This window comes from Rhinolophus sinicus, chromosome 17 (assembly GCF_057876585.1).
Source record: "Rhinolophus sinicus isolate RSI-liver-muscle chromosome 17, RSI-T2T, whole genome shotgun sequence".
NCBI classification, from domain to species: domain Eukaryota; kingdom Metazoa; phylum Chordata; class Mammalia; order Chiroptera; family Rhinolophidae; genus Rhinolophus; species Rhinolophus sinicus.
The window spans coordinates 193,641,657-193,660,479 of record NC_142517.1 but is presented as its reverse complement, the minus strand read 5'-3'; the positions used below and the strand labels follow the sequence as shown (position 1 = coordinate 193,660,479).

The 18,823-nt window shown below is 34.4% G+C and overlaps 2 protein-coding genes across 5 annotated transcripts in view; both read right to left on the bottom strand.

Moving 5' to 3' along the window:
* The window catches only part of VWC2L (von Willebrand factor C domain containing 2 like), a 156,996-nt gene extending 143,262 nt beyond the window's left edge, over positions 1 to 13,734 (bottom strand). For both annotated transcript variants that reach the window (XM_019727030.3, XM_074312786.2), the window contains exons 1-2: positions 13,017 to 13,734; positions 10,339 to 10,808 (exon numbers count right to left, since the gene is read on the bottom strand). In XM_019727030.3, the coding sequence (XP_019582589.1) occupies positions 10,339 to 10,728 (390 nt within the window). In that variant the 5' untranslated portion in view covers positions 10,729 to 10,808; positions 13,017 to 13,734. The remainder of the gene's footprint in view (positions 1 to 10,338; positions 10,809 to 13,016) is intronic.
* A 103-nt stretch (positions 13,735 to 13,837) lies between these two features.
* Positions 13,838 to 18,823, bottom strand: part of SPAG16 (sperm associated antigen 16) — a 749,410-nt gene continuing 744,424 nt past the window's right edge. Inside the window, exon 15 of one of the 3 annotated variants that reach the window (XM_074312750.2) lies at positions 13,838 to 14,675. In XM_074312750.2, the coding sequence (XP_074168851.2) occupies positions 14,500 to 14,675 (176 nt within the window). In that variant the 3' untranslated portion in view covers positions 13,838 to 14,499. The remainder of the gene's footprint in view (positions 14,676 to 18,823) is intronic. The other 2 variants (XM_088793833.1, XM_074312756.2) reach the window with 2 other exon arrangements.

The window sequence follows — 18,823 nt, the reverse complement described above, 5'->3', positions numbered from 1 at the left end:
CTACTCAATTGTGCATTGTAGCCTAAAAGACACAACAGACAATACATACATAAATGAAAAGCATTACTGTTTCCAATAAAACTCTATTTACCAAATAGGTGGTGAGCTGGATTTGGCTAATGGATTATAATGTGCCCAACCCTGTCTTAGCTTTTTGGTTATATGTAACTGGCATCATTGTCTTTATTATTTTGGATAAGTCACTTTACAGTTAAACTGTTTTATGTAACAAAAATTAATAAATTACCATAAATAATCACATTAATTGCAATTTGGGGAACTTTAAAAAGAACCAGAAATGAGAAGATACACTGAGACATACAGATTTTTTTTTATCATTAACTGCCCACAGAGTCAACGAAATAAACGATAATGTTGAATCATTAGCCAGATATTTTTAAACTGTATTTCACTGTATTATTATTAACTTCAAGATGTTAATAGATGTTCTGAGAAAAAAAAGTGTTTCATAAATTTGTGAAACACAGGATTAAAGTCAGTTTAGTAGTAATAATAGTAAAAATGTCAGATAGCTTTTATGAATCCCTTCTTGTGTGCCAAATTTTTACTATTATCTCTATTTTAGAGATGTGTACACTAAGACAGACAGAGGTAATATGTGCCTAAGTCACTTGGCGGTAAATGATTGAGCCCACTCTAAAATCCAGTTTTCAACCACACTGTTAAGCTCTTATCTGTTAAACTATACATACCGATTCTCAAACAAACACTTTAAAAATGCTCAAGCACTGTCAGTATACTAGTGTGCACTGCCCATTTCCAAGACATGTTAAAGGAATTGAGTAACTTTGTCATGGTCAAAGTTACTTGACCATGACCAAAAAAAATCGAAATCCTTACTAAGAATCTCACAGGGTACTAGTGTTCCCTAGAAGTTAGTCTGGAAAAGACTACATGATGGCATTGTTTACCAGACACAGCTGATCATTAGAATAGTCTGTGAAACTTTAGAAAAATGTAAATTTAAATCATTTTAATTGGTATTAAAAAAGGAGAGATCAAGGCATGTGAGTTTTTCCAACTTCCTTGCCTTAGGTGATACTGACCATGTGCCATTTTAAGGATATACCTTTGTTCCAATGCCATGTAACTAGAGACATTTGCACACACCATCCATTTTGCATAGTCTGTTCCAGTTGTGCAGTGAGAGATGGGAGTTTGTAGAGTGAAAAAACCAAGAACACAGTCCTCACTTCCTGAAAACCACCACATGTATGGCAAGAATAGCTAATTTAGTTTCTTTGTTACTTCTTAATAGTCTATGTCAAAACAAATAGGTAGTGTTTAATCTATTTTTATTTTATTTTGGCCTATATGCTTCGGTTTAATTACAGAATTGTTCGTTTTTAGACAGAGGATCTCCTTTTTATCAGAGACTTTGCAAATTGCAATTTGCAAAAGGAGCCTATCTGTGTCAGACTGATTTTAGATATGCCAATATTTTATTGTTCTTGTGTACTTGTAACTCTGGGTTGTCATGGTAATAGGTCCTAACATCACATTTCTATAGACAATCGGTTGACATAAATCTTTGCAGCAAACATATTTATTGGAAAGAAAGATGCAAATGAGCGGCATTTTCCTGTTATACCTGAAGGTAGTAAAATGTATAAAAAAGACCACAGGAGAACAGTGTATTAATATATTGCCTTTGCAAATAATGAGCTATGTTATTGTGGTGTTTTCAATACGTTTCTGCTGGCCTTGTTTTATCATCTGTAAAATAAGGGAGTTACAGTTACAAAATAATTTCAAAGTTCTTTTCCAGATCTAAAATTCTATGGTCAGCTCTTAAAAGAAGGTAGGACCTAGACTGTGAAAAACAGACCATAATGCTGGTCTTTTATCAATAGAAGAATTTATATAAACTCAGATACTAGAAAACAATTCCATGCCAAGAAGTAACACTGGTCGTCTAAGGTCAATATTAAAACAAAGTTATTTCAAAATCCTATCCAAGTAATATTTAATTCAAACAAATTTAAGCAGTTAGAATTTAGTTATAAATTAATATGTAATACTATAATTTTCAATTTCCCAATACCATTTATTCTTCACAAGACATATATGATATATTATAGTACTCATCCTATAGATAGAAAGATTAAAATTATTTGAGTTTTGTTCATGGTCACATGACATAATAGGGAAAGAATTAAGAGTTGTGCTCAATGGACTTTTATCTCCTTTAGACAACTTTTCACAGCCACAAACTATCATCTGAAAACTTTCTTGGGAGATAAATGATTTTTGTTGTTACTTTAGTACTTTATTCACTCTTTTCATTGTGTCATTAAATCCTTGCAAAGATGGCTTTACTGTGATGTGCTACATACCGAAGGCTAGAGGCAAGGAAATCAACGATGGAGGTGTGTTAGACTGAAATTACTGATGTTAATCAGTAGTGATAATAAAAGTTCAAAGCACAGACTCTAAAATGAGCTGGTTCCCTATTAATAATGGCTATTGTTTGAAAGATCACCTGGATAAGCAAAACTACTGATCACTTCAAATTGCCTCTTGGTTATTTGTTTCAAGTTCTTCCTCAAAAACTTGTCAAAGTACAACTAAAAAATAAACCAATAAGCTTTTCCTGTGCTGGCCTTCATAAAACACTGCCTGATGTATAAATCAAGCTGTAGGAAAATAAAACAAAAATATGGGGTCATGGCGACTAAGGAGAAGTAGGAACAAGATTCACATAATTTTAAAGTGAGATTTTCTTTAAGAACATTCCAGCTCCTTCGAATTTCAAACACAAACACAAACATGCACCGTACACGCATGCACGCATGCGAGTGCATGCTTCAATACACATATAGAGCAATTTCAATTTGGATCATCTAGATTATTCTACAAAATTTACACAAAATATGTAGACCTGATTTATGAAATAATGTAAAGGAAATAGAAAGAAACACACCTGTTAATATCAGACCATTAATCAATTATGCATTTTGGAGAGTAAGGCCACAATTAAAAATAGGCAAATTTCTAAAATATCCAACACATTATACAACTGGAGTTAAAGTTTGAAAGGGAGACTACCAGGTCACCTTTTCAATTTCATCTTCTTGTACCATTGGAGACTCAGGAAGTGGCTGGTGGCTGAACTCAAGTCTGAGGTAGTCACTAACAGTGACAAGCTCCACAAATCACAGATGTGGCTGCAAATCAAACACCAATTGCCCCACGAGCTCAGGGCACAGAAGCCCAGTCACAAATCTTTGTAGTCATTCTTATCACACAGTTACCACCATTAGCAGCAGCGTCTTGCAATATGATGGACAGCAATAAATATCGGTGCGTGAGAATGAAAAACTATTTCTACATACAACTAAACAAAGGGCTAGCTGACCATCAGTCCTCTTAAAATTTAAAGCTAGAGAACTTTTCTGACTGGACACAGACTATTTCACCTTTTCCAGGGTTAACCAGGAAGCCGTTTATTCTTATTCCCTCATTTAAAAAAGTGTTAAATGAAGAAAACCATTCCCGAATATTACTGGAGATTTTGAAAATAAAACAAATTATTATAAAAAACTGATGTTTCCTAGATTTAGTGTAGCTTTATAGAATTAAAAACTGCCAAGTGAGCACAATATAACAATGAAAAAGGGTGCGAGGAACTTTATAAATTTAAGTTTTAATAAAATTGACATCTAATCTCTGAAATTGATCTTAGATTATACATATTAAATCATGATTCCTTAGTTATTTACAAAGATGAGAATTCCCCACTGAGAATATTCACTTTGAGACTCCTCTGTATGCTGGGACTGAACCTCAGGTGAGCAAGTTGTTACTGATGAAGATTTCTTGACCTGTCTTGTTTCATAGCACCTTGAAAGGAGAAGCCATTCCTGAATTCGCTCAAAGGCCATTTTAATATTAAAACCACGTCATGCTCTGCAAAACAGAGACTGTATTTTGCAGAGTCAACAACTGTGGAATTACTCTTCTCAACTTCTCAACAAAGATCCTAAATTTCCTTTATTGTATGAAATTAGGACGTTTTCTATGACTTTCTTTAGACGGAATCTTACATTAACCATTTGGTGATTCCATTAACCATTCACCGAGAATTTGTAAATGCCCTCTTGGAAAAAATACTATTTAAAAATCCAACCCATATACTCAAAATTCACCCATTTCTTTGTTATTAAAATAAATACAACCTTCACACCTCTGGAAGAACGAACTCTGCCCTTGGCCTAGTGCCATCACCTTAGTTTCTGTGCCTTTCACAGAAACTGGTGCAATGGCAGGTAGATGGGTAGGTGCAGTGAAATGTTTTTCCACAAGGTGTTAACTGTTAGCCCCTCAATTGAGATATCTTTACAGCCTGCAGTTTTCCCTGTACTTTTGCATATTTGGTCATCAGCCCCTAGGACATGTTGCCTTCCATTCTTTTGCCATATTAAAAAAAAAAAAAAAAAAAAAGTGACAGCAAACAAATTTCCCAAACCTGAATGCAAAAATCCTTCCTGCTCAAACAGTATTCTGGGTTTAATGTTACAGTACTGGACTTTAATAATGGGGCATAGATTAATGAGAAAGCTGGAAAACCTGCCTTCTGCGAATGTATCCATTAAAGAACAAGGCACTTCTAAACCTTGGCGTTGACATTTTTATGGGTGTGATGATTTGGCAAAATACTCCAGTTGATTAATTTTCTGTCATCTTTGCTTCTTTCCTCAAGATTTCAATATTAAATGCAAAATTCAGGGCAAAATCTAGGCAGGTCGCCACAGCATGAAAACATGTTTACTTTTTTAAAAAGTGACATATACACAAAATGTGCAGCATGAGAAAATAATCACACTGAACCTTTTAAAAATAAAAATCAGAAACTTGATCTACTGTCTCTGGTTCACAGTGGGAAAAGGACAAAGGCTGATGCCTGCAGAGAAAGGCAGATCTTGAGCAAATCCAATTCCTGAGTTAGGGATACTGGGTGTTGACTGCAGAAAATCACTTTAAAATAAGACAAGCTATGCAAAAACTGGACTGTCTCCTTTAGTTGCATATAATATAACCTTCAGTGTCTGACCGAAAGCTAAATCAGTCCAAGTTTTAGAGTATGAAAAAAACATACAAAAAAGCAATTTCTAGCCGAGTAAGAGTTATAGAAATACTGAGCAAAATAATAAATTATTTCTCTCTTTGGGAAACTCAGAATAAGTTAGTTAAGCACTGAGTCAAAGCTGACAGGGCCTACATTTCCAATCAACTTTTTTGTAGGAAATGCTATTGTAATTTATTATTTATACTCCTTATTTTTTCAAAAGTAGGTCCAGTGTTATTTTGCCTGGGTACACATAAAAGAACGATGAGAAAACTACTATACAGTGACCTTTATCTTAATACATTATTACCAGAACACTGGAAAACTTAGAGTTTTCAAAATGAGTAGAGAGAAATCCACTTTCAAAGCTTGCATCAGTTATTTTGAAAAACAAACAAACAAACCCAAACCTAACCTTTATAAATAATTTTATTCTTCCTACCAGATGACACATGTGGGTTAATTTACATTTGAATTTGGTGATCAGAAAAGACTGAAGTAGGGACATATGTTTTGTAACTGGACAGAGTGAGGCAGCACAACTGAAACACTGGGGGGTCATTATAACACTGGGGTGGAGACACAATCCAAGATGAGCCTAGGTTAGGGCAAAGGCCGATGCCTGCAGAGGAAGGCAGACCTTGGGCAAATCCAAATCCTGAATTAGGGATACTGGGTGTTGACTTGCAGAAAATCACTTTAAAATAAGACAAGTTATGCAAAAGCTGGACTATTTCTTTTAGCTGCATGTAGTATAACCTTCAGTGTCTGACCTAAAACTAAATCAGTCCAATTTTCAGAGTATTAAAAAAAATGTATATATACATGTATATATATACATATATATGTGTGTGTGTGTATATATATATATATACACACACACACACACACACACACACACACAAGCTAATTCTAGCTGAGTGCGAATTACAAACTCAGGTAGGGAGATGGAGTAGAAAGCAGCAGAATGGAAATAGGTGCTTTGTGAACAATGTGTGTCATCTTTAGGGGCCCAGAGAGCACTCTTTATTTGAACTTTGAGTGCTTCTTTAACTAATTAAAATGAAGAGATCAACACATAAACAGAAAGAAACTAAGGCGTTTTAAAGAAACTCTAATTTACTTCTTTACTCTATGGGTTCAGTTATAATCTGACCCATTAGGTCACTTACCAAAAATGTACTGAATGCCTGTTATGTGGTTCACGCAGGAGTGCTATGGTTGGGAACAGAGAAGAAAAGAAAAGAAAAGAAAAAAAACAAAACACCCTGTCCATAGGCTCAAAGGGTTACCTGCCTAGTGGGAGAGATAGGTGGTGTCACATTATATCATTGTAGTGGGATAAAGGCAGCAGGGGTGGTGACGAGCTTCGATTCTGCAGCCAGGCTGCCTGGATTTGAATCCCAGGTCTTACGCTTTAGAACTGTGTCATGTTGGGCAAGCTATTGCACTTTGATGCTTCAGTTTTCTTATCTGTAAAACAGTGCTAACAAAAGTATAATCCTCCTACTGTTATTATGAAATGAAATGCATTTTAATACACACAGAGGTCTTAACAGTGTCTGGCTATGATTACAGTTCTTGTTTGAATGGCGTGCACAGCATGCTGGGAAATAACACAGGGGAGGAGTGAGACCCAGCCCAGAAGCAGCAGTAGGACAATCAGAGGGGGCTTTCCAGATGAAATGAAATTTCAGTGGAGTTTTCAAGTAGTCTAGCAGAATATACACAGGTGTGCAATGCAATGGTGGAAAACTGTGGGACAGCATATACAAGCACGCAGGGAAGATAAGTTACTGAGAGTTAGAGATCCTGGGAGAGGTTGAAGAGTAGAATCTAGACTATACCAGGGAATTTAGATTTTTATCCTAAATACTACCCTGAATGTTTTTGTTCTTATGCATCCTGGTCACCTCATTCTTTGTTTTCTGCAGCAGCCCCACCGCCCCAGCCACTAATTTCTCTTTACCTTTTATTCAATTCTATACTTGGCGACAAGGTGATCTTGTTTAAAAAACAAATTTAACTAGGTCATCTCTATGCACAACCTGCATTTTATTCTTTAGATTTTCTTCCTTTATTCTTTAGACTGAATCTATAAATATTTTGGCCCAGTATTCCAGTTCCTTTCTCCACTGTCTAAAATACATGGACAAATTTACTTCTCTCATTATAATTGCATTTTAGAAAGATCTAGCTTCTTATTATTCTCATCTCTCGCCTTGCTTTGCAGATTTCATTCACCTCAATCTCTGATTTTGCTCAAGCAGTGTCCTCTTTGGAATTTTAATCTCCCCAGATCAATTTTAATTACTTCTTTAAGAACAGGCCCAACTTTGACCATCCTGAAGAAAAATAGAGCTTGTTAACCAAACTCACACCATGTTGACAAGCTTTTAACAACAGGATTCTTTGGTGTTTAGCTTCACAATGATAGAATTCACCTTAGAATGCTTCCTCTCCCCCAGCCCCACCCTTCTCTCTCCACATTGTCTCTGCTTTTCTTGGGAGTGGAGATTTTGCCTTCAAGAGCTCTCACTTCCCAATGTAAGTACATCTATAGTATCCTGTATACTAAACAGTCCAATAAATGCTTGTCGGATGAGTATGATATGTAAACATATCTCAACACATAACCTCCTTAATGATATGCCAAGATTATGATGTGACAGTTCAGTACATCTTTAAAAATTAGTTTCGTGTCTCTTGCTAGCTGAATCGAAAGAGAATCAAGATGATAGATTATGGCTGCTATTTACTTAGGTGTATACACTTCACATAGATAAGTAGAACATTTAAAAAAATGGGTTGGGATCCTTTCAGTTGAATGACTTTTAAAGTTGGGCTTCAATTATAAAATGTAGGTAGAAGACATAGAGGAATTTCGAACTTAGAGTAAATCCCTGGACATAAGAGTTTAGAAGGGAAACAACCATTTATTCACTATCTATGTGTACCAGTCACAAGGCTGCTAACTTCACATAAATTATCTCATTAAATCTTCCCAATATCTTCTCCCAAGATAAGTAATTATTCTGATGGTCATTTTCTAGTCAATGCCACTCTGACTCAAAAAGATTAAGGAATCTTTCCAAAGTCTTACATCCAAGTGAGGAATCTGGGATTTGAATGCAGTTCTATCTGGCTCTCAAGCCAAAGTGCTTTGAGACATTATGTAGACTTGTTAGAATAGCAGTGTTTAGAAATAGGTTAAATAACTTGACAATTTTGGACAAGTAACAAACTTTCTTGATCTCAGTTCCTCATTCTTAAGAATTTGCCCTAGATAATCACTAAATCTCTTATAACTCTAAAGTGTATTTTTTAAAAAAGTGACATTAAAAAAAATCACATTAAAAAAATCTCATGTCATAGAGAGTCAGGTAGAAATGTAGTGCAGATCAATGAGTTGTATAATGACTATAGCAGGGACATATAGTTAGTGTGAAGGAATTAACTTTATATCTTTATTGTTTGACATGGTAAGTAGTTATTACTTTTGTAATAAAATAAAATCTAACAAATAGAGCTAAACTATAGCATTTTTAGTGGTGAGTTTACCAATTTCAAATAATCTGTCAATATCTTTTATCCTTTATTAAATATTGATTACCAAAGTCTATAAATTTCAGAAATTTTATCTGATATACTTTTTTGCTTGGGTTAGGCTATTCTACAATGAATTTTTGCATTCTCCTCTAAATAAATATGCATATCAGAAGAGAGTGACATGATTCTAGAACCATGTCCAGAATCAAATCATCTGTTAACACACCTTTACTTTCATTATCCTAAAAGTAAGACTAGTTAATGTCAATATGTATCCAATATTTTAGAGACCACAAAGCCATTAATAAATGCACTATACTCTATTATTTGATGTAAGTATTGATAATTTTACTAGACAATCCTGCCTCTTCACAATATTGTACAACACAGTATTGTAAGACATGAAAAAGAACAGTCTAGAATAACATGTGCAAGATAGTTGAAAGTGATAATTATCTTTAAAATTCCCCTCATGTCTTTGGGAATCTAGTTAAAATGATTGGGTATTCTTGTGTAAATTAGAACTGGTTTGTACCCATAGCCTGCAATGGACTGAATGCAATGAAATGCCAAAACACAGAATACTCTGATCATGATCAGTTAAAACCTTTTTTCCACATATTGACTTCCTCCACCATTTGACTCTTGTGGAGAAAGGAGTTGGGTCAGTGCTAATACCTTAACATCCTCTCTCAAACATACACAGTCATACTGAAAACTAGCTATGTCTTCTTTTGCCTATCAGGTTCTGGGCATTTTCTCACTGAACTTGATTGGATAAAATGAAAATCGGTTATATCAAGCCATCAGTATGTCAGACACTCCAAAGCACAAACTGTCATTATATTTAAGGAGGGTAATTTGACATATTAATTTATACCCTCAGGGCTCAGATCTGGCCTGTAGGAAACCCTAATTAAAAGTAGCCATTGGAGAAAAGAGACTCTAAGAAGAGATAAAAATGAACTCCAAGTTACTTGAAAATATAATACAAGCATAAAAGAAAGACCAAGAAATACCACAGAGACTGAAAAAGTAGTTTTTTTGTGTGTTTTTTTTACTACTTTTTTACAATGGACTACTATAAAAATGCAGTCCTCTCTGGGGTCCTATAAGTAAAAAAAATCTAGTGAGCAGAGAACAGAATGAGGATCATGCTCTATAGCAAGTAGGTCTAATGCATATTTTTAATATAAAGACCACAGCTCAGAATTGTATCTCTATAGCATCTGCATTTTCACACACTAAATAGATAATTCTAGGCCATATTTAAATGGCTCCAAATAGAGGCTACTAAGACACACACACACACACACACACACACACACACACACACACAGCTTACAGAATTTAAACATTAACTTAATAGACATTAATAGACACATAGCCTCCAAACAAACATTTTTCCCTAAACAAATATATATTTAATAACGCAGAAGAAATGTTTAAGGGCAAAAGAAATGTTAAGCATGCCCAAAATACTTTTAAAGGAAAGGTTATCATGAAACCCTTCAGATAACGATCAACAAACCACTTGGCCATTTGTCGACTACAGGGGTACTTATGCTAGCCGGAACCATATTGTTGTAAATTAAAGAGAAATTTAAAAATGTTTTTCCAACTTTAATTGTAATGTACTAATTTACTGAACATGTGGTGTGAAAAGTTAGTATTCAATAAATATGGATGGTAACTCATACCTTAAATTCCTCCAAGATTTTGTAATTTTTCCCATGGTATTCACAAAAGTTTTTCACTTCTTTGCACTCAGGACAGCATCCATTGTGTTCCACTTTAGTACACTTTGGGTGAATTTTAGGACATTCTGGCTGGTCGCAAACAGGTCCATCCAGAGCACAGACACATGGACAGTTGGAATGCCCTGGGAAAAATCGTTCTCCCAACTTGTATACAAAGCCGCTGTCATCCACACACCCTTTGCCTCGATAGTCATCAAAGATCAGATTGTCATTACTGGACATCTGGTCACCTTCATCAGCAGGATAGTCTTCATGACTGATGGCAGCAGAGGTGACCAATCCAGGGATGACCAACAGAAGTATGCAAGCTTCATGAATATGAAGAGCCATCCCCCTCCTCAAAGGCTTCTGGATGTGCTCCTAATATTAAATATACTCAGCTCCTTCCATGGGAATACAAGAAGGGTAGGCTGAAAATAAATATTTAAAAAGAATAATTTGACATAGATGAAGAGAACATAGATTCATTTAAGCCTACGCTCTTGTTCATTGGGATCTCCTTGGAAGACAGACCTCAACTAGACTAAGTTCATGCAACTGTCTATACTTTATTATGAAATTTGGAGAGTTGGTCCTTGACAACATACACATTAAAATTTGTGTTTTATGGAGTTATTTCACCTAGGAACCTCCAGTTTCAGTGATAGAATATATATATGTTACAATCATCTGGATGAAAACTGAAGAGCTTAGTGAGAAAAATTCTACTTCTAAGTAGGGAAGGGAAGAAAGAAAGGAGAAAAATAAACCAACAATTGAATATAAATTATAATTGGAACGAATTCAGTATAAAGGCCTTCCTACTTCTTTATGCCCATAATTGGAGAACAACAATGGTCTCAATATGGGTTACTTGTTTTAGTTAACATAAATCTGGATTTTAAAACACAGCAAGCAGAAAAATAGCACAACTGTTCCACAGTGAATAAGAGAAAAGAAATTTTTAAATAATAACTAATACAAGAGAACTGCATGTATTAAAAATAATGTTAAAATAAATTTTTTTGTATTATTGTCCATACCTTTATTTTATTCAGGAAGTAAGCTCCTAGTGGGCAGGAAAGATGTATCTGTGAATTTTATTTTACAGAAACATGAACCTAGTATTCATGGAATACTATTTGAATTATACTTCAATATATAATAAATACCATTCCTACAGTCTTGAATACATACTTCTCTTTTGGCATGCCAAAGATGTTTGCATTTTGTACAAAAATGCCAGTGTCATTTTGCACAAAAATGCTGGTGTAAAACTATTTATTAAAATTTCTTAAAACAGTAATGAATTGTTACCATTCATAGAAAATATGCCTTATTAGTTTGGTGGCATTGACTCTTGAAAACTTCACTTTGTATTAGTGCTTGTGTGGAGTGTTGCTAGTGGGCTCTTATTTAAATGTTTAGAGTGACTAACTCATACAAAAACTCTGGGGAAACTGTGACTTTAGGGAGTAATAGCTAAGGAAAAATGTCAAATAGTTCATTTGTTTATTTAAATGCTTTTCGCTTTATGCCAATATCACTAAGATTGTACATAGGACATTTTCAGAGATCATTTATCAATATTCTTTATTGGTTTATTTTTAAGTTATAATAAGAGCAATGATACTCCATCTCTTTCCAGTCTAACATACACTGATGATAATTTTAAATAAGATAAAAATGGCATTAGGAAACTTCACAAACTATAATATTTGCTTTTTAAGTTAGATATGCAAATTCTAGTAATAGTAAAATGGAAGGTACTATATTCATGCCCTCCCTTCAAAAGAAAACTGCTTTCTAATATTAGAATTCCTGTTGGGTAGGTAATGATAAAGGAGATGGATTTTTTTTTAAAAATGTCAAAAATAATGAGTCATGACAGAACAAAAAAATGCAAACCTATAATTCTACTTGAGAAGCTGGAAGCTCCCTTTGACAAAGCATTTTTTTCCCTCTGAAATTACTACAGAGGCCACAAACACAACAGAAGCTTCTGAAAAAGCATTCTTATATTTTACTAATTAAGGCATGCATTTTATACATCTCTCACATATATACAAAGTTTATTTTGGACAAGAAAAAGAGCTATTGTGATTCCTTATAATATTTCAGTAGTATCTGTCAATACATGCAAGATAAGCCATATAAAATACACATATCATTCTGCTTCAAAAGGACATAGACAAAAATTATCTCTTTGCAAGCCACAGGTAGGCATTAATGTGCCAGGTTATGGTAAATGTGAACTTAAAGGTAAAAAAGGGGTGTGACATCCACTTTATATGAATGTTAAACATGCTTTTATTATATGAAATGTATTTTAAAATCTGAATGGAGAAAACAAGATTTTCTTTTTAATACAACAAAGTTCTTAGGCTATTTTTAAAAATCCCTCTTCATAATTGAGCTGTTCTAGTTCAGTTTAAGACACTATTTATTTAAGAGAAAAAAACATTAGAGAGATCCAAATGTTTATCTGAAGATTTTTAATAAGTAAGTAGACATTGCTAAACAGAAGATCACTTCCCAGCTAAACTTTCCCCCTCCCCATATTGCTACATATGATTTAAAATGACTGCATCTATTTCTTTGAGAAAACAAATATAACTCATGTCATAAGATACACTTACCTAATCACTCTGGAGGTTAATGGTGCTGATGGGGTCATAGACCAATATGAACTAAAAGATCAGGTATGTTTTAAGAAAGCAGTTTCTCTTTAATTATCCACAGAATACATTTTCAGGCTTGAATTAAAGGCAATCCATTCTCTCTACCTCCCATTTCAAACCACAGTCAAGAAGCAGTCTCCCGCCCTTCCAGAGAGAAATACAGCAGACACACATAAGAAATATGCTTTGGACCTGTCTTCAGAATTCAAAGCAAGAAGCAATGCTGGTCCTGTAGAAATCCAGACCCCAGTAGCAGAATCATGTTGAACTTATATTTAGCATTTTCTCAGATCCTTCTATGAAATTTCCCGGCTGATTACGCCTCCTCCACACATGAGTTCATTTACACAGTGTTTGCTACGGCAGTAGAGGTGATTTGGCTAGGCTCTGTGGATCACAAACAGCAACAGCATGCTGTAGCTTAAAGCCCACTCCGCTGGCAATAACATCAGCATCATCCACAATATGTTACTCGAATCCCCTCTAACACACCAGAAAATACTAACTGTGGACGCGAAGGAGAGGAGCAACTTTAGCTGGGTTTCTGCATCACTGAGAGCAGTTTGCAGACTGCTGATTTGGAGATCATTCTGCCGGCAGCCGGGAATTCCTCAGCACCACGGACAGCGCCAACTGGCTTCTGAGCCCATCTCGGTCGAAATCCCGAGCTGCTTCTTTAGACCAGGCTAGTGTTCTCTAAGCAGTAGCACTTTATACAGCTGATGCATGCATTGGGTGGGGGTGGGGGGGGAGGCACTTGACGTGCGAGATACTTATTTGCATTGAAATTACAATCAAAAATAAAAAAACATTGTGATTATACTTAATGTATTCTTGGATGGGCTACAGAGAGGAAAGTTCCGGAAGAGACTTGCATTTAGATTTAAGTCATCTGCAGTCTCTGATTATTATTATTAATAGATAAAGCATAATCTTTGTCAAAGAATCTGTGAAGATGTATGCTCCCTGATTCTGTTTGACCCTTTAGTTGAAGAAACACTTTCTCTGTGCTACATGGTTAAACTTCAGGTCTTCCTGCAGCTTGAATTTGATTTTTTAAAAAGTAGCCTGGTTCTTCTGCAGTGTGTTCTCTAACATTCAAAATCAATCTCCTGTAATTCATCTAGTCTGTCATTAGGCGTCATTGTAAAGCTGTTTCCTCCAAACCCCTAGCAAAGATGCTCTGTCTCTAAAATCTCATCAAAATGAGAAAGAAAAAAGACCCATACACAAATAAATAAGCAGAAAGTTGTTTTTTTTTTTTAATTTTTATTATTGGTAACAGTATGGACACTAAATTATATGTTGAAAGCATGTTTTAAAGCAAACTGTAAATGTTACCTGCTGGCATATTTAACCAGATATTTACTGGTTTGGGACTATACGAGAGGCATTTTGAAGCCTACAAGGGAATGCCCTCTGTAGTGGGATATGCTGACCATCAAGACCATTTTCGAACGGTGCCATCAGAGCCTCCAGAAAACAGACTCTCTCCATCATGAGAAAATACGACCGTGTGAGCCTCATTCTCATGGCCCATCAATTTGTGAATCTCTCCTGATTTAAGATCCAGCAAATGAATAACCCCATTGCCACTCGCCTGAGCTAATACTCGACCTGAGAGAGAGAAAGAGAGAGAGAGAGAGAGAGAGAGAGAGAGAGAGAGAGAGAGAGAGATCAAAGTTTTATTTCACAGTGTATAAGCAATGTAATATAGTTTTGTTTCCATTTTAATTCAACAGACTCATTTTATGTTAGATGTCAGTCATTAAATATGAACTAACTTCTGTCAGTATAAGAAATAATTCCTGCCAAAATTAAGACATGTCAATGGTTATATTATAGACATTTTAAATAAGGAAGTAACACCTAATGCTCTGCCTGCTTTATATGCAGAGGTCATAAAATGCCCTGCTAGTCTCCTTATATTTTTGGATTAATAAATAATTTTGAGAAGATGAGATTAAAAGCACTAAGTAATGCAGCTTTTTAAAAGGGAATTATTTGTGAAAATTGTTAGAAAGCATAGGCTTCACATGTATTTATGGCAATGATGTACATACACACACACATAAGAGAATATATCATATATATATATATATCACATTTTAAATGGATAATTTATATTTTTAAATTTATATTATACTTCAACTCTTTTATTATAAGAGTAATTATAATACTGAATCATTACTTAAAAGTATAATAATATACTTATGGTTTTTTTTATTGTGATACTCATTAATACAACAAATTTCTTTGGAGTTGAACTGAAGATACCTCCATTTCAAAGATGACTTAGGTTTTTTCTCTAATCTAAAATTTAAAATGCTGTCAAATTTTTGTTACATAAGAGAATTGAATGCATCACAGCGTATTCGCATAATTTTCATGCTATATATTTTTGAATGAATAATTTATTTAAATGAAAAGTCATATCACCAATCAAATTCTAACTAATACTTTTATTTTTAAAAGTCCAGTAGCAAACAATCAGGGAATTTGGAGGTAAGTAAAAGCAATAGAATACTTACATAAGTACAGTACATGGGATGAGGTAAATAAGTATGATATTAGTACTATACCTGGGAGGCATAAAGTATCATTTCAGTAATAACATTTCACATTTATTAAACTCTTTCAACATGCTAGCTACTAGATTTAGTACCTGGCATAGATAATTCCATATAATCTTTACAATAATCTAATGATAAAGAAAGTATTAACTCTGTTATATAGGTGAATAAAGAGAGGTTTGGAAAGGCTAAGAAACTTGCTTAAGATGATACCCCATGTATGGAGGGAGCTAGCATTTAATCACAAGCACTTTGAATCTAAAACCTGGGCTTTTAGTCATTATGTTCTCCACATCCAGTGTAGCACTGTTATCAATGATGCCTTTTTGACAGATTTTAAGCAGGTGATATATTGTCAAAATAGAATTTATCCATTTTATGATAAAAATTCTATAATGATATCACTAAAACTTACAGTGAAACATTTAATCACAAATTATACTCAAAATTATCATAATATCTCTCAAACAGAGAAAAGTCATAAAAGTAAAGCTAATCATGATAAATATGGCCTATTTGCAAACCTTTATAACTACTGGGCTTCTTCATCTAGAACAAAGCCTGACACAGCAAATATCCTTAGGATGGATTAGAGTGTCCAAAGCAGCAGATGTGAATATTTATTATAAACCCTGTTCTACTTCGTCTTTGCTGACAGAGGCATTACATATGGATTTCACTTCTAGCCTCACTCTATAGGCAATTGCTGTTTGTGACTTTCCTAAGAATCAAATGAATAACTTTTTTCTTGTAGTCCATACAACAGTTAGGAAGGGGTAAATATTTACTACTTTTAAACAAACAGAATCAAAACCCATAAAGGAAAAGGAAATGAATAGCTTTAAATCATTATCTTTTGTTGAAGTCAAATCTGTGAAATTTAAAATCAGAAATACAAAGATTCTTATTAATTTCTGACTTTATTCAATAAAATAGAGAAAATGATAATATTGGAACTTACTGATAGGATTATATAATTCAGCATTATCAGGCCTCAGGTATTGAAAAAAGAATTTGCCTTTGCTAGAACAGACTTGAGTCAGCAAGTTTATGGTGAGGTTTTTTTCAGGTTTCCTTGAACTAAGGGGCATAAATTTATAATCATGTTCAATTTTATTTAAAGTATATTAGATTAAAGTGAAGATGGTCATGTAAAAAGACCCTGAACTCATCTACTCCCATGGACAAACTGAATATACACCTACATATAGAGGAATTCATCCTGAAGAACTGAGAGCTGATTGAAGAGCTTCTGCACAAAAAAAAAAAAAAAAAAAAAAAAAAAAAAAAAAAAAAAAAAAAAAAAAAAAAAATGAGAGAGAAACCAAATAGAGAAGGTTAGGAGAGATGGTAACGTGGTAATCATGGGGACCTCACTCCCACATCAGAGTTGCAGTAGGGAGAAATATCACTGAGTTGCCCTTGGAAGACTCATCTACTCTAGGGTATAGCAATAAAACAGCAATTTAAAGGGATCCTAGACAATACATAAAAAATTCCATTTACTGACCCCAAGACACCTGCCTAATTGGTAGAGAATTGCAGGAACTCTCAGGATGTGCAGGAACTCGCTGGGATTAGAGGTGCTGATGGGCACCATTGTTACATTCCCCCTCCACTTAGACAGTGCAAATAGGAGCATGGTACAAGCACTCTGGACACCTGCAAGGTGTCCACAGCATTCTCTGGCCACCTCAGGCAGTGCCTGTTGCAGCTCCAGCCCATTGATAAACCCGGTTGCCCCTGGTGCCACACATACCACCTTCAGCCCCTGCTGGCCTGCCAAAACCACAAAGCACACATAATCTACACAGAGGTTGCTCTAACACAAAGCCACTACACTTTAAGATTAGAAGAGATAGCTGCTTTATATAATACATAGAAACAGACATAGAAAGCTAGACAAAATGAGAAGAAAAAGGAATATGTTCCAAGTGAAAGAACAAGGGGAAAAAAAAGAATAAAAACTCCTAATGAAATTGGGACAGGTAATTTGTCTGACAAAGAATTCAAAGTGATGGTTTCTAGGCTGCTCACTGAACTTGAGATAATGCAGAAATTCAGTGAGAAACATCAACAGAGAGACATAATAAAGAACAAACCAGAGATGAAGAATACAATAAGTGAAATGAAAACATATATATATATATGTTTCACTAGCGGGAATTATCATCAGATTAGATTATACAGAAGAATGGATCAGAGACCTGGAAGACAGAATAGTGGAAATCATCCAATCAGAAAAAAAAAAAAAAAAGTTAAAATGAGGATATTTAAGGGAAATCTGAGAAAACATCAAAGACAGTAACTTTTACATTATCTAGATCCCAGAAGGAGAAGGAAAGAGAGAGAAATGGAAGAAAACTTACTTGAAGAAATAATATCTAAAAAATTTCCTAAAGTGGGGAAGGAAATAGACATCTAGGTTTAGGAAGCACAATGATTTCCAAATAAGAGGAATCCAAAGAGACACACACCAAGACATATTGTAATTAAAATGGCAAATTAAGTTAAAGAGAGACTATAAAATGCAACAAGAAAAAAAACAACTAGTCACACACTATGGAAACCCCATAAACATATCAGCTAATTTCTCATCAGAAATTTTGCAAGCCAGAAGAAAGTGGCAGGATATATTTAAAGTGCTGAAAGAAACCTGCAACTTAGTATATTCTACATGGCAAGATTATTATTCAGAATTGAAGGCGAGAAACAGAATTTCCCAGAAACGCAAAAACTAGAGTCCATCATCACTAAACTTACTGTACAAGAAATGTTAAAGGATCTTCTTTAAGTAGGGGAAAAAGGGCCATAACCAGAAATTTTAAAATTATATATATATATAAATCTCACAAGTAAAGGCAAATATGTAGTAAAGGCAGTGGGTCAGCCATTTAAAGACTAGTATAAAGGTTAAAATACAATAAGTAAATAGAGGATACACAAAATAAAAAGATCCAAAATGTGATGTCAAAAACAAAGTGTGGAGGAGAAAGTAAAAATGTGGCATTTTCAGCCTGTATTCAAAATAAAATGCCTATCAGCTTAAAATAGACCGCTATATATCTATATCTATGATATATAGATATATAGATTATAGATATCGATATAGATATAAATATGAACCTTATGGTAACCACAAACCAAAGACCTATGAAGATACACAATAAATAAAGGGAAAGAAACTCAAAT